The sequence below is a fragment of the Bubalus kerabau genome, chromosome 1 (genome assembly GCF_029407905.1).
Source record: "Bubalus kerabau isolate K-KA32 ecotype Philippines breed swamp buffalo chromosome 1, PCC_UOA_SB_1v2, whole genome shotgun sequence".
Taxonomy (NCBI): Eukaryota; Metazoa; Chordata; class Mammalia; order Artiodactyla; family Bovidae; genus Bubalus; species Bubalus kerabau.
In genome coordinates, this window is record NC_073624.1 from 124,504,145 (window position 1) to 124,520,846 (window position 16,702).

General features: G+C 37.7%; 1 protein-coding gene across 3 annotated transcripts in view; it reads right to left on the reverse strand.

Moving 5' to 3' along the window:
- The window catches only part of NUP133 (nucleoporin 133), a 56,900-nt gene that overhangs the window by 2,239 nt on the left and 37,959 nt on the right, over positions 1-16,702 (reverse strand). The window contains exons 20-26 of one of the 3 annotated variants that reach the window (XM_055587775.1): positions 14,761-14,919; positions 14,025-14,160; positions 10,966-11,084; positions 9,486-9,566; positions 7,600-7,664; positions 5,872-5,960; positions 3,036-3,114 (exon numbers count right to left, since the gene is read on the reverse strand). In XM_055587775.1, the coding sequence (XP_055443750.1) occupies positions 3,047-3,114; positions 5,872-5,960; positions 7,600-7,664; positions 9,486-9,566; positions 10,966-11,084; positions 14,025-14,160; positions 14,761-14,919 (717 nt within the window). In that variant the 3' untranslated portion in view covers positions 3,036-3,046. Of the gene's footprint in view, positions 1-3,035; positions 3,184-5,871; positions 5,961-7,599; positions 7,665-9,485; positions 9,567-10,965; positions 11,085-14,024; positions 14,161-14,760; positions 14,920-16,702 lie in introns of those variants that run through there. The other 2 variants (XM_055587786.1, XM_055587765.1) reach the window with 2 other exon arrangements.

Consider the following 16,702-nt stretch of genomic DNA (forward strand, 5'->3'; position numbering starts at 1 on the left):
TTGGAGGTTAATTGGACTGTGAAGAAAGCTGAGTGCCGAAGAATTGATGCTTTTGAACTGTGGTGTTGGAGAAGACTCTTGAGAGTCCCTTGGACTGCAAGGAGATCCAACCAGTCCATTTTAAAGGAGATCAGCCCTGGGATTTCTTTGGAAGGACTGATGCTAAAGCTGAAACTTCAGTAGTTTGGCCACCTCATGTGAAGAGTTGACTCATTGGAAAAGACTCTGATGCTGGGAGGGATTGGGGGCAGGAGGAGAAAGGGATGACAGAAGATGAGATGGCTGGATGGCATCACCGACTTGATGCACATGAGTTTGAGTGAACTCTGGGAGTTGGTGATGGACAGGGACGCCTGGTGTGCTGCGATTCATGGGGTCGCAAAGAGGTGGACACGACTGAGCAACTGAACTGAACTGAATTACTTTACAATATTGTAGTGGTTTTTGCCATACATTGACATGAATCAGCCATGGGTGTACATGTGTTCCCCATCCTGAACCTCCCTCTCACCTCCCTCCCCATCCTATCCCTCAGGGTTATCCCAGTGCACCAGCCCTGAGCACCCTGTCTCATGCATCGAACTGGACTGGCAATCTATTTCACATGTGATAATATACATGTTTCAAAGCTATTCTCTCAAATCATTCCATCCTCGCCTTCTCCCACCGAGTCCAAAACTCTGCTCTTTACATCTGTGTCTTTTTTGGCTGTCTTGCAATAGGGTCACTGTTACCATCTCTCTAAATTCCATATATATGCATTAATATACTGTATTGGTGTTTTTCTTTCTGGCTTACTTCACTCTGTATAATAGATTCCAGTTTCATCCACCTCATTAGAACTGATTCAAATGCATTCTTTTTAATAGTAGCTGAGTAATATTCCATTGTGTATATGTACCACAGCTTTCTTAGCCATTCATCTGCTGATGGACATCTAGGTTGCTTCCATGTCCTGGCTATTATAAACAGTACTGCAATGAACATTGGGGTACATGTGTCTCTTTCAATTCTGGTTTCCTCCATGTGTATGCCCAGCAGTGGGATTGCTGGGTTGTATGGCAGTTCTATTTCCAGTTTTTTAAGGAATCTCCACAGTGTTCTCCATAGTGACTGTACTAGTTTGCATTCCCACCAACACTGTAAGAGGGTTAGCTTTTCTCCACACCCTCTCCAGCATTTATTGCTTGTAGACTTTTGGATACCAGCCATTCTGACTGGTGTGAAATGGTACCTCATTGTGGTTTTGATTTGCATTTGTCTGATAATGAGTGATGTTGAGCATCTTTTCATGTGTTTGTTAAACATCTGTATGTCTTTGGAGAAATGTCTGTTTAGTTCTTTGGCCCATTTTTTGGTTGGGTCATTTATTTTTCTGGTATTGAGCTGCAGGAGTTGCTTGTATATATTTGAGATTAATTCTTTGTCAGTTGTTTCATTTGCTATTATTTTCTCCATTCTGAAGGCTGTCTTTTCACCTTGCTTATAGTTTTCTTCATTGTGCAGAAGCTTTTCATTTTAATTAGGTTCCATTTGTTTATTTTTGCTTTTATTTCCATTACTCTGGGAGGTGGAACAGAGAATCCTGCCATGATTTATGTCAGAGAGTGTTTTGCCTATGTTTTCCTCTAGGAATTTTATAGTTTCTGGTCTTACATTTAGATCTTTAATCCATTTAGAGTTTATTTTTGTGTATGGTGTTAGAAAGTGTTCTAGTTTCATTCTTTTACAAGCAGTTGACCAGTTTCCCCAGCACCACTTGTTAAAGAGATTGTCTTTTCTCCATTGTATATTCTTGCCTCCTTTGTCAAAGATAAGGTGTCCAGAGGTGCATGGTTTTATCTCTGGGCTTTCCATTTTGTTCCATTGATCTATTTTTCTTTGTGTCAGTACCATACTGTCTTGATGACTGTAGCTTTGTAGTATAGCCTGCAGTCAGGCAGGTTGATTCCTCCAGTTCCATTCCTCTTTCTCAAGATTGCTTTGGCTATTCAAGGTTTTTTGTATTTCTATACAAATTGTTAAATTATTTGTTCTAGTTCTCTGAAAAATACCATTGGTAGCTTGATAGGGATTGCACTGAATCTATAGATTGCTTTGGGTAGTATACTAATTTTTATTATATTGATTCTTCTAATCCATGAAATGGTATATTTCTCCATCTATCTGTATCATCTTTGATTTCTTTCATCAGTGTTTTATAGTTTTCTATATATAGGTCTTTTGTTTCTTTAGGTAGATTTATTCTTAAGTATTTTATTCTTTTTGTTGCAATGGTGAATGGAATTGTTTCCTTAATTTCTCTTTCTGTTCTCTCATAGAAAATAAGACTTTTGTAGGAGCTCTTCTCAATTATTAAATGCCAGAGACTAATTAGGGAAAATGTTAAATTCCATGCAATGACACACATTTTTTTTTCCCTCTATGGCAACCTACTCCAGTACTCTTGCCTGGAAAATCCCATGGATGGAGCAGCCTGGCAGGGTCCATGGGGTGGCAAAGAGTCAGACATGACTGAGTGACTTCACTCATTATAATATACTTTAAAACTGAAAAGCATATTAAGGAAGCATATAAATATTAAAAACAAAACATAAAAACTGAAAAGCTCCAGGTGGGTAACTTAAATATATCTACAGGCTAAATTTATCCCACAAGCTGAAGTAATTGTTAGGCTGCCCAAGTCTATGAAATACAATGGAAGCTATCTATATTTACCTCCAGAATCTGCCCTTTAAAAACATTTAGTCTTGTAAATGTAAATAATATGGAAGTCGTATTATTAAAAAGATTCCAAAGATAAATGCCTTCGGCTTGGTATTGTTATATATATATATATCATTATAAATATATATTAATATATATTATATCATTATATAATACATATAATAGTTTCCACTTGTTTTTGTCCTTCAGTCAAAACTTTATAATCCTTTTTGTAAAATTATAGGTTTCTATTCATTTTCCATCTATGATATATAATCTAAAAATAGCAAAAACTGCCAGGTGAACTTTAAATAGTATCATATACTTACTTAGCCACAATTCAGTTCAGCGGCACCTTTACAAGAACTAACTTCATGGAAAGCATCAGATTTGGATCCAAATGAATCTCTTCAACAGCACAAAGAAATCAACCATATCCAGTTATTTCTTCAATTCCAAATATAGAAAAGACAAAGCCTAGGAGATATATTTTAACTGTCTGAATTTCAAGTATTTTTAAGCAAAAGATATTTTCTTTTGTTATCTCCATTATTTAATTTAAATTTTTTATTTTTTGACAATGAAATGGCTTAACTGCCTTTGTGTTCTTCATTCATCTTCGAAAATAAAAGTGTTCATTAAACTTACTGTCAATGTGGGGTAGTCAAGAGTCTATTTTTCATAAATAAACCTCCAGGTCAGTACTGAGGTCAACAGTTCTATCCAGAGTGAAACCTGTGGCATGTAAGCACCAAGAGGTCGCTGCTCTTTCACCTCACTCACATGTTGGCTGGTGTGGTGAGCTCCATGGTTCTCCTCTGAGGCCCTCGTCATTTCAGTTAAACCAGGGATTCTCAAGCAGAGGACCGCAGAGTGCAATCTACTACAGAAGAACTGTGAATGTGAATCTGTAAAATAATTCTAGCCTTTCAAAGAACAAAAGTTTAATGAGTGACTACTATCTACCAGGCACTGGGCTGGGCATGTCTTATACAGATCAAATAATGTGTCCTGCAGACGTAGGTATGGAACATTTCCAACTGTATGCAAATGTCAGCATTGTGAATAAAATTCACATCCATCTAGAAGGGCTGCTGAGTTTACAACAGTTTCTGTCACTGTGTACTTTATTCCAGGTGGTTTTAAAGAGAGTGTCCTTATATCTTAAAAGATTGGTAAATACGGGTTAGCCTATTTTGCACACTGCCTGGATTTAACATCATCTTTTTGATTTAATAATTCTATAATAAATGAGTTATACTTGTCTTCGTGTATTCAGTTCAGTTCAGTCCCTCAGTCGTGTCTGACTCTTTGCGACCCCATGAACCGCAGCACGCCAGGCCTCCCTATCCATCACCAACTCCTGGAGTCCACCCAAACCCATGTCCATTGAGTCAGTGATGCCATTTAACCATCTCATCCTCTGTTGTCCCCTTCTCCTCCTGCCCTCAATCTTTCCCAGCATCAGAGTCTTTTCAAATGAGTCAGCTCTAAGCATCAGGTGGCCAAAGTATTGGAGTTTCAGCTTCAGCATCAGTCCCTCCAATGAACACCGAGGACTGATCTCCTTTAGGATGGACTGGTTGGATCTCCTTGCAGTCCAAGGGACTCTCAAGAGTCTTCTCCAACACCACAGTTCAAAAGCTTAAATTCTTCTGTATTCAGCTTTCTTTACAGTCCAACTCTCACATCCATACATGACTACTGGAAAAACCATAGCCTTGACTAGACAGACCTTTCTTGACAAAGTAATGTCTCTACTTTTTAATATGCTGTCTAGGTTGGTCATAATTTTCCTTCCAAAGAGCAAGCGTCTTTTAATTTCATGGCTACAATCACCATCTGCAGTGATTTTGGAGCCCCCCAAAAATAAATTCTGACACTGTTTCCCCATCTATTTCCCATGAAGTGATGGAACCAGATGCCATGATCTCAGTTTTCTGCATGTTGAGCTTTAAGCCAACTTTTTCACTCTCCTCTTTCACTTTCATCAAGAGGCTTCTTAGTTCCTCTTCACTTTCTGCCATAAGGGTGGTGTCATCTGCATATCTGAGGTTATTGATATTTCTCCTGGCAATCTTGATTCCAGCTTGTGCTTCTTCCAGCCCAGCGTTTCTCATGATGTACTCTGCATATAAGTTAAATAAGCAGGGTGACAATAGACAGCCTTGATGTACTCCTTTTCCTATTTGGAACCAGTCTGTTGTTCCATGTCCAGTTCTAACTGTTGCTTCCTGACCTGCATACTGGTTTCTCAAGAGGCAGGTCAGGTGGTCTGGTTATTGCTGAAGCCTGGCTTGGAGAATTTTGAGCATTACTTTACTAGTGTGTGAGATGAGTGCAACTGTGCAGTAGTGTGAACAATCTTTGGCATTACCTTTCTTTGGGATTGGAATGAAAACTGACCTTTTCTAGTCCTGTGGCCACTGCTGAGTTTGCCAAATTTGCTGACATATTGAGTGCAGCACTTTCACAGCATCATCTTTTAGGATTTGAAATAGCTCAACTGGAATTCCATCACCTCCACTAGCTTTGTTTGTAGTGATGCTTCCTAAGGCCCACCTGACTTCACATTCCAGGATGTCCGACTCTAGGTGAGTGTGAATGATCACACCTTTGTGTATAAAATGCACAAAATCTCTCATCTCTAGTCTAACATTCTCTATATATTAGTTATATGAAAGGAAGTAAAAGTTAAGTGTCCTCTACCTCATCTCCCTTCATAACAAACATTTAACCATAAAAGCCTCTTTACTTATTTGGATCTTGATCAGGAAATACAAGTTTGTTCTCTGTCTCAGGAACAAAACATATACAAAACATACTCCCTTGTTTCCTTTTATTTTGTCCTTAAAACTAATTTTAATATCCAAAATGAACTGGTAGAATATTTTGTGGTTTGTTCTCAAGCATGGTATGGCCAGTTTAGTATAGGACACACCACAAAAATTGCATTTCAGATTTTCAACCTTCACAAGAGTTAACTGGCCAAGCAGATGGCAACTCCGCCATGACACAGCTCCCTCCCTTTATTTTAAACAAATCTAAGTACAATACCATTTAATTTTAGCCTTCTGGTATTTGATACCTAGGCAAATCTCCATTATTCTAAGAGTTCAAACCAAGGAGTGACACTGTAATTTCCAATATTAACCAACCACTTACCATCTTTTAAAAGTTTCTGTAAGATTTTCACAAATATACTGTCTTTAGATACTTCAATTGGATCATCTTTACCATCCGAACTGGACCAGCTAAAAAACAAAACCACTGTGAGGAGAAAATGAAACCATGGCCATAATCTGAAATAAATGACTTATTTTCTATTGTGGATTTGTTTTGGTATTTGTAGTGGGCTTCCCTGGTGGCTTAGAGGTAAAGAATCTGCCTCTAATGCAGGATACTTTGGTTCAGTCCCTGGGTTGGTAAGATGCTGCGGAGAAGGAAATGGCTACCCACTCTAGTATTCTTGCCTGGGAAATCCCATGGACAGAGGAGCTTGGTGAGTTACAGTTCATGGGGTTGCAAAAGAGTCAGACACAACTTAGCGACTAAACAACAGCAGAACAACAGGGGGTAAAGAATCTTGAATTTTGTGACACTATTGAAAACTGCTTAAATAAAGGAGCTTCAAATTAGATATACCCAGAGTCTCTATATTAGATATAAGATGCTACAGCCAGGTAGTATGCATTTAATGTTCAAACCAAGTAGTAAGGTATTTTTCCCAAGAAAATTTTGTAAGTAAGTAACAAACCTAGTAATGACCCCAAAGTATGACCTTTCCGAGCACAGGCAATAGTTTAAACGTAGTTTAAATATATTATAATATATTCTGTTTTTCATAAAATGGCAACCAGTGTCTGATGGAACCTAAATTTTCTTTATCTGGTTGAGATTATCTGCTACTGAAATACAAACCCACAGAACCATGCTCTGTAGTAATCAGTGGCCACATCCCTCATACTTTGAAGCCAAGACAAGGAATTCCAGTCAAATGACATAGTATGCTTCTTACAACTGGGAAGGAGAACCCAACAGGCAGAGCTAGATGCTTCAGAGAATGACCTCCAAGACCATATCTGATAACAATTTAAACTATCTATGAGTGATCACCGAAAGAAATGCTTTAGTAAAAATAGTTCCACTGCAATTTCTCAAAGCCACATTAAGGAAAATTGAGTAGAGAAGGCCTTTAGCACTCAAGTCATGCTCTCTTTAAAACTATTTTCTGGGCCAAAAATTTTTTTTTAAAAAAGTATGGACTTGCCCTGGCGGTCCAATAGTTAAAATTCCGCACTTTCACTGCAGGGAGTGTGGGTTCGAGTCCTGCTTGGGGAACTAACATGCTGTATCCTATGCAGTGTGGCCAAAATTTTTTAAGAAATTCTTTCCCTGGGAAAAATCCATCTCTACAACTGATATTCTCAGTCTCTCTTTGCCAATGAATCTTAACACCACCATTCCAGTGGACAGAAATCCTTCTCTGCAGGGAGATTACAGTTAAAAAGAGATCTCAGTAACTTAGGAGACAATATTGATTCTCAACCTGTACTAATCTCTTATTAAAAAAAAAAAGTAGCCTCAAGTCTTCCTATGAAGAACTAGCCCAACTTCTGAGAAAATAAGGAACATATATATTTCTGTGCAAATTGACAATGCAAAATTTAAAATCAAAAGTAGAGAATCATTACTCCAGTGGTCCTAAATCCTTAAGCAATTCCTTAATTACTGAATAAAAAAAAATTAGGATTACTAATGAAACTATTAACATTTGCATAATATATATTACAATACAATTAGGTTATAAAATGAATTGATGCATGATCTCATAATCTTCCTAAAGAGTCCTTTACCAAAATCATGTCTTAGATTCACACTATGGGAACTTACTTATCTCTCTGAAGAGCTTTGCAAAGGATTTCCAGTTTTAGATCATTTATATTTACATCTTCCTCCTTCACAGCAAAACAAAAAAAAAAAACTTCATTAAGTCCTGGTTTTAAAAAATACATGTTTAAATTTTAGTTACGTCAGCTCATAATACTATATAAATATTGTTAAGCTTTACTTTATAATTTTAAGAGTTTCCCTGGTAGACAAGCTGGTAAAGAATTGCCTGCAATTCAGGAGACCCCAGTTCGATTCTTGGGTCAGGAAGATCCCTGGGAGAAGGGAACAGCTACTCACTCCACTATTCTTGCCTGAAGAATTCCATTGACAGAGGAGCCTGGCAAATTTCCCTTTCTGTAAGATGTTAAAGTTGACTCAGGGGAGTAAGAATATCAATAACTTTATGTGAAATTGTATCCGATTATTCCGAGATAACCTGATTTTATCAGGAAGCACGAGAGAGTCAAGATTTTAAATAGAGAAATGCTGGGCTGGAAGAAGCACAAGCTGGAATCAAGATTGCCGGGAGAAATATCAATAACCTCAGATATGCAGATGACACCACCCTTATGGCAGAAAGTGAAGAGGAACTAAAAAGCCTCTTGATGAAAGTGAAAGAGGAGAGTGAAAAAGTTGGCTTAAGGCTCAACATGCAGAAAACTAAGATCATGGCATCTGGTCCCATCACTTCATAGGAAGTAGATGGGGAAACAGTGGAAACAGTGGCAGACTTTATTTTTTTGGGCTCCAAAATCACAGATGGTGATTGCAGCTATGAAATTAAAAGACGCTTACTCCTTGGAAGGAAAGTTATGACCAACCTAGAGAGCATATTGAAAAGCAGAGATGTTACTTTGCCAACAAAGGTCCATCTAGTCAAGGCTACGGTTTTTCCAGTGGTCATGTATGGATGTGAAAGTTGGACTGTGAAGAAAGCTGAGCGCCGAAGAATTGATGCTTTTGAACTGTGGTATTGGAGAAGATTCTTAAGAGTCCCTTGGACTGCAAGGAGATCCAACCAGTCCATTCTAAAGTAAATCAACCCTCGGTGTTCTTTGGAAGGACTGATGCTAAAGCTGAAACTCCAATACTTTGGCCACCTCATGCGAAGAGTTGACTCATTGGAAAAGACTCTGATGCTGGGAGGGATTGGGGGCAGGAGGAGAAGGGGACGACAGAGGATGAGATGTCTGGATGGCATCGCCAACTCGATGGACATGAGTTTGGGTGAACTCCGGGAGTTGGTGATGGACAGGGAGGCCTGGCACGGTGCAATTCATGGGGTCGCAAAGAGTCGGACACGACTGAGTGACTGAACTGAACTGAACATAAAAATCAACATATTATGTCTTTATAATCTACCAAACTACTCTCAGTTGCAGGGTTGACTATTTACCCTACAAAATTATCATTACAATCTTTTTTTTCAAAGCAGGCTGAGAAATAGCTTCTCTTAGGGTGAGTACTATGAAGAATAAATTGATAAAGCAGCCTATTAGTTTGAGAAACTAACAATGACTCATTAAATAAAAGAGAAAAAGTATGTCAGGACCTTTAAAAGCAATTTTTATTTTTGCAGAGAAAAAGATACTTGGAAATGTGTGAGAATTATCAGGAGGTGAGCTCTTTTGACAGCTTTTCTAAAGACTTTTATGTACTCCAAGAGTTACAGGTTGTAAAGTAATCAGCCTCTAATTAAAATAAATAAATTAAAAAAAAAAGGCAAGGGAGTTCCAGAAAAAAAAAAAAAAAAAAAAAAAAGAGTTACAGGTAGCTGAACCAGGTAGTCTTTTAAAATTAAGACATTTTCAAGATGTACTCAGTTCTTCAGAAAACTATACACAAATTGTGATCCTTACCTGAGATTATCAAGTGACTTTACATACCTCATCAATATATTCCAGCAAGTCTAAAGCCTTCTTGAAATCATACTCATTAGCTCTTCTGTTTTCTTCACAGATATACAGCTGTAGCAAGTTAAAACAAAGGGAGAATTATTGTAAGTCATCCTGTAAACAAGACTAGAGAGATTTATAGAGAAGTTACCACATTTACAGGTATGTTTATAGCAAAGAACAGTGGCACATTTCGAAATTAAACTCCATCGACCTCACAACAAACTGTCTTTTAAAATACACCTATGTTCATTCAGTAATTAACTTGTATAAGTTGCTGTATATATAGCTTCAGAATATCAGTAAATTGCTCTTGCATTTTTAAAGTTGGCTATAATGCTTTTGAAATGTTCCCATTCAATAGTTTTTTAAACATTGAGACTGATGAGAAAGCATGCAGTTGGTCTACAGTTTACTTAAAAGACAAGAAAACACACCAGTATGTTACCAATGGTTATCCCTGGTTGGTTAGATCACAGCTAACTATATAATCATAAATGTCCTGTAACACGTCATAAATGTCCTATTAATAACACTGCTTTTTAAAATATGCATAAAATCCTTTAACAGCAAAGACAATATTCAAACCATTTCAGAAAAAAAGTATCCACTTGTTGTCATTGTGTTACAACACTTGAAAACAATATTTTGTTTCTGAACCTTTCTTCCCCAATGTCAATATATTTGAAATTGAAATGCAGTATTAAAATTGATAATGTATCAGAGTAAAGTTGGTAAAACCTTTTCCATCTTACCAGTATATAAAACAATGGTCTTACAGGCAACAGTTCCTCAGGTTTTTAAATTAGATATGCTCTATTAGGAGAAGCTGCTGTGAGCTCAATGTGAGCTCAATAGGAAATCTGTTATTAATACTAATAATGGCTAAAATACCAAAGTTTTTGAATTACTTGCTTTCTTAGTAACATAATTAGGGTAAACTCAAGGTGACTGTAAGATATTGCTCTTACATTTGAAATACTTCCTTGAAAGGAAAAGAGAGAAGCAGAATTAAGGGTGTAACTGTACGCAATAAAACTGCCTTATTCTGGGCTGCAGCTCCTAATCTAGCTATGTCCTCAGGAACCTGCTATGTTGCAGAGGAATGATGAGGATGGCACTTACAGGCTGTGCAAATCCAGTTCCTAAACCATCTTGCTTTTTAAAGAACCTGAACTATATCTCTTCATACATATCTGTCTTATACTAGAAAAGCACAATGGAAGTAATTTCTTCTGGTCACCTGGATAAGCATCTTGAGGAACAGAGAGCTACTAGGGGCAGAAGCTGATCCTCCGCTTTCTGCTAACTGGCATCCTGCTCCTAAGCAGCTCTGACACCTGACTCCTGAGGACAGTGACCAGGAAAATAGGAAAAGGAAAGATGTCTACTCTGAGAAACTGTACTAAGGGGCCAAGGAAACACAGGTTGTTCTGAGACGAAGACGGTGTAGGGATGTGAAAGCACATACACCGATGAGCTGTGATGCGGTCAGTACAGGCATGGCACTGAGACTCAGCTGTTTCTCAGCCAGCAGCTGTTCAGGCAGGGTCTCCTGGTGCAGCAGAAAGCGCTCTTGCTCAGCCATTTCTAGAAGACAACACGGGGCAGTATGAACATTCACTTTTGCTCTGTCATCAACAAATATAAATTTAAAAAGAAAAAGGAACACCCCTGAAGGTAATCCCATCACTATTCAATGATCTGAGAATGTTATTAATTTTGCTTATTCTTGATTCCTAACTATGTCACAAATACTCATGGTCTTATCCAAGTCATATGGATTGTCCCAGCAACCAGAAATATCAGAGAGAGAAGAGCTAAGAAAACAAACCTGATGGAAGTGACTGTAGAGCAGATGGCAATTTCAGAGACAGAAGCCCCCCAAAGCTGAAGTGTCTCAGTCTGTTTTAAGGTTACTCTGTAAAGTACTTCTTTTTACCTTATTGGAGTGTCTCGTATAATCTTGTTCACTAACGGACATGATGAGAACTTTCCAGGAGAACACCACCCAGAGGACTGTGCACCAATCCTATTACCCAGCAATGGTTATTTATCTCGATATGATGAGCTGACAGAGGCTCTGGGTCCGCATAAACCATCATGACCTGGCTTCACCCATGAGAACAAGCTGGGTTGCACGGAAAAAGGGCTGAGAACTGTTTGCTAACAGCAGTTATAGCAAAATGGAATGACTAAAGCACAGATATGCTCATTTAAATACTGGCATCATTCCACATGATCCCAATCTTGTAAAAACTAAATGGAATTGTTTTGTGCAATTTCCATACCTAAGAAAACACACTGGAAGGATACAGAAAAAAGTAACAGTAGTCATCTCTAGTACTCTTGGCCTGGAAAAATCCCATGGATGGAGGAGCCTGGTAGGCTGTAGTCCATGGGGTCGCTAAGAGTCGGACGCGACTGAGTGACTTCCCTTTCACTTTTCACTTTCATGCATTGGAGAAGGAAATGGCAGCCCACTCCAGTGTTCTTGCCTGGAGAATCCCAGGGACAGGGGAGCCTGGTGGGCTTCCGTCTCTGGGGTGGCACAGAGTCGGACACGACTGAAGCGACTTAGCAGCAGCAGCAGCAGCCACCTTAGGGTAGTGGGATTATATTATTATATTATTTTCTTGTTGTTATTTTTCTATACTTTACAAATTTCCACAAGGAAATTTTTATATAAGCAATATAAAGTTACCTTTTAAATATCTATTCCCTTCAATTAGACATAATGTGGTAATAGTCTGCAGGAACTTACTGAGGCCTGAAAATATTCTCATTATACTAAGAAAGCGAAAGCTAAGAAGTGATCAAATGCAAAACAATAACCAGATGTAAGGGGGAAAACCAGAAGCAAAACCTCTTGTTAAAATGTTTTGATTGGGGACTTCCCTGCTGGTCCAAGGGTTGGGAGTCCACCTGTTAATGCAGGGGACATGGGTTTGATCCTTGGTCCAGGATTCCACATGCTGCAGGGCAGCTGGGCCCGTGCACCATGACTGCTAGAACCTGCATACCCTAGAGTCCGTGCTCCACAACAAAAGACGCTTCCATAATGAGGAGCCTGGGCACCGCAATTAGAGAGTAGCTCCCACTCACTGCAACTAGAGGAAGCTTGCATGCAGCAACAAAGACCCAGCACAGCCAAAAATAATAAAAATAAATTAAAAAAAAAACTTTTATTAGTTTTATTAATATGCTCTCTGTCTGATGGCCAGGTTAAAATATGGCTCCCCCTGCAGACTACCAACCAGCCTTGCAAAACATATACACACTTCTCTAGAACAACAGGCACCATTAGCATTTAAAAATAAAAGACAGTGAAAAATAATTTCAATAATAAAAGTTAAATACTAATCCTATGATTTGAGTACTCATTTTACAAAAAGTAAAACATTTTTCTCAAGGAACACCCAGTGTCTCTGACTGTTAGAACTACGCATTTTGTAGTGTGCCCTGGGTCACTACTATGGGCTTCCCTCATAGCTCAGTTGGTAAAGAATCTGCCTGCAATGCGGGAGACCTGGGTTCAATCGCTGGGTTGGGAAGATTGGGAAGATCCCCTAGAGAAGGGGACGGCTACCCACTCCAGTATTCTGGCCTGGTGAATTCCAAGGACTGTATAGTCCACGGGGTCACAAAGAGTCGACACAACTGAGCAACTTTCACTTTCACTTTCTTTCTGGGTCACAAAGCTGGTCAGTTGGAAAAAACATGTGAAACAAGATTGGTCTAATTTCTGTCCAGATTCCTTCCACTACATCTACTCCTTGGAGGAAGAAAGTGACAGCAGTGGGATGTGAATCTGGACCCCAGACAGGCTACTGCTGTCGCCAATACCCCTATTTACATACACTTCACCCTGAACCACGTGGCTGAGACACCTCCCCAAAGTATGGGATTAGGTATATTCATGCTATCAGGGGTGATACTGCTCTTAGGACTTTTCAGGAAGACAGCCAAGAAATACATTTAAGAAAACAACCATGACTCTATGTGATACATGCAATTCAAATGCAATAATATAGGGTTCTTCCTCACCTTCCTTCTATATTTATACCTCCATTCTCTTTGGTTCTCAAAAATAATATTCTCAATCATTTTCTCAGTCTACAATATGCAGAATGTGAAACAGAATAGTTTCACTACTATGAACAGTTTTTGAATTCCGAAATCAAGAGCTTCAGAATTACCACCACCTACAGCAAACCCACTGAATAAACGTCAGGTTTCTTGGCATGGCAGTTTGTTCTTAGCATATGATTTGCTAAGGGTGTAATAAGAGTACTCTGTCCAAATCATTTGAATTTATTCTTTAGGAATTCTTATTTAAAGCACAAATTACTTTTCTATAAAAAGAGAACCCTAATTATGTAACTGAGTAATTGTCTAAGAACACTGACTAGAAAGGGGATGGCTCCTGTCTCTAAAGGATCCCATCAACTGATAACAGGAATGCATTCTAAGGTTACCCTGACAGCATGACTGACTTGTACATCTTCTTGTTCAAATACTGCCTTTTACCTTCAATTTTTTCTTGCAGTGTATCTTCTGAAAAGTCTGATGCTAATGCAGCCAATTTACTCAAGCCAAGAAGGGTTTTCTTCTTTGCAAAGTAACGAGTTTCCCTATTTGCCAAACCCAGAAGTGTTGCATGAGCCTACAATAACAAAATATGAAAACTGTGGTAACATTCTCAGTACTAAGTCAAGTTAAAATAATGATTAAGTAAAACCCAAACTTGGTTCCCCCCCTCAAGCTATATCAATGAAAGATCAAGTCACTATTAGGAAAACTTAAAACAGATCAGCAGCATACTTTGAGGGTAATCACACAATAAAATATCAGCCACTCACACTGGTCACTGGGAAAAGAGACATGTATAAAACGTTTGCTCTATAATAATTATATATTCACTACAACACCTTGTCAAGGAGAAACTTGAATTTATTTAATGTTTTTACTGATAATTTGAACATTTCTATTATAAGAAAATACTCATTACAAAAAACGGCCAATGACTGCTATTTATGTGTTGAAGTTTTTGTGCTTTATTTTATTGTAAATACAATAGGCTTCATTTCTTTTAACTGAGATATAACAAGTAATGGCAATACCATCATAAATGAAAAATACTTTAATCAAATTATGTGAGAGAAAGACATTTTTTAAAAATGTAATATTTAACTATAAAAAAACAAACTAGCTAAAAACTAAATTAAAAATTGCCTAAATCTGATCCATATAGCTGAAACCTTACCTTTTCTAATTCTTGGCTGTTAATTTCGTGTAACCAGCTGAGATGTTCATGAGCTTGTAAAAAATTCGCCAACTGTCCATGCTGAGAAATGGGCTGAGATAATAATTTGCCTCGCTTTCCTTTCTCCAGATACCAACGGAAGAGAAAGTCTGAAAAATTCTGTAAAGAACAAAGCAAGAATCCAATAATATTTAGTAATACAGTTTCAAAAAATATATTTCTGATGAAAAAGTATTGTTTTTTTCCCAAAGGTCTTAGACTTCAGCATGGAAATCCTGTTTTTAAACACCAAGTTCCTAATTGTAGGGTCCTCAAATGACTTCATTTGACAAAGGAGGACATCAGATTCAGAATGGGGATCTTGCTCAACGTCACCCAGAATCTAGATGTGCTCTGTCCAATACGGTAGTCCCTGCTCACATGTAGCTGTTTAAACTTAATCTAAAATGTAAAAATCAATTCCTCAAAGACATCAGTCACATTTCAAGTACTCAAAAGGCCATCTGTGGCCGGAGACTCCCATTCTGGACAGCACATATAAGCAAGATCTCATTACAGGAAGGTCTACTGGACACCACTGGGACTCCATCCTTCCAGGGTTAAAGATTCCAGGGTGGAACCGTGTGCCACGCATTCATGTGGCTGGCATGATAAATCAGAATTTAGCGAGGCTCCAAATGCCCAGGACATTTGCTGGATCCTGCAATAGAGTAAGAGGTTGGGCTGGAAAGGAAGACAAGTGTCCTGCAGGCTCACACATTACTTATGAGATGTTTCCACAAAATGGGGAATTCTGCAAGGAACCACAAGTCCCATATAGATATTTGAAACCAATTAATTCATTGGAATGAATGAATGTAACAGAAGCAGCAATCAAGCCCTGGCCTACCTCTATTCTTGATGAATTGAGTGATCTGCCTTTCATTTTATCTGCCTTCCAGGGGAGAAAAACCAGTGCTGATTTCCATCTTTATGGTTAACACACACAAAGACCAAAATACAACTTAGGAAGCAGAAAACTATGAATATGTAGATAACAGAAGCAGACTTAAGAACAATCATTTTGGAATTAGCACAAAAGAACTTTAACTAGTAAACAAACTTTTTTTAAAAAAAAGTAAAAGAAACAAAGTAGAATGCATGGAAAATGTCAACAGAGAATAAGAATCCTTAAAAAGAATAAAAATTACAATAAGCACAAAGTACTTACTTTAGCACTATTATGAAATACAAGATAAGCCAGGTCCAGAAATCAGGTACTGATCAAATAAGTTATATCCAGTTCATGAAATACTATAACACCATTAAAAATGTGGTTGTGTGATATTCAATGATATAGACAAATGTCTGTTATGTATTAAGTGAAATAAGCAGTTAATAAAACATGCTTCATAGATTAAAAAGACTAAACCAAATGTTTAAAAAAGAGTTCTCTCTGGTGGTAGAATTATGAATGATTTTTTATCTTCTTTTTTCTTTATGGTGGTTTCCTGAATTTTATACAATGTTATGTTTATAAAAAATCAGATTTTATATAAAGATCAACTGGCTAAATAAACTGGCTTTAAGGAACAACTTAAATTTACATAGATAGTGTCATAATGGGAACTTAAAAAAAAAAAATTAGGCATTAAAAAAAAAGGAAGCATGATGTCAAAGAAGGAAAACAAGAGTCTTAGGTAAATGGGAATCTGAGCTCTCTTAACATTAGCATCCTATGCTCCCAAGATCTTCCATTCAAACTGTGGAACTCTACCAATATTACTAACCTAAGTACTTTGAAAATATAAAAATAGAAATAAAAAGTCTTGACATATTTTTCAAACATCAAAGAATCCTTCTGTAATATTTATATATAAAAAACTGTCTGACAATTTACAAAGAAACATAATGTACAAATTAGTATCCAGTAAACTGTAAAAAGACTGCATCGTCTTCCAAA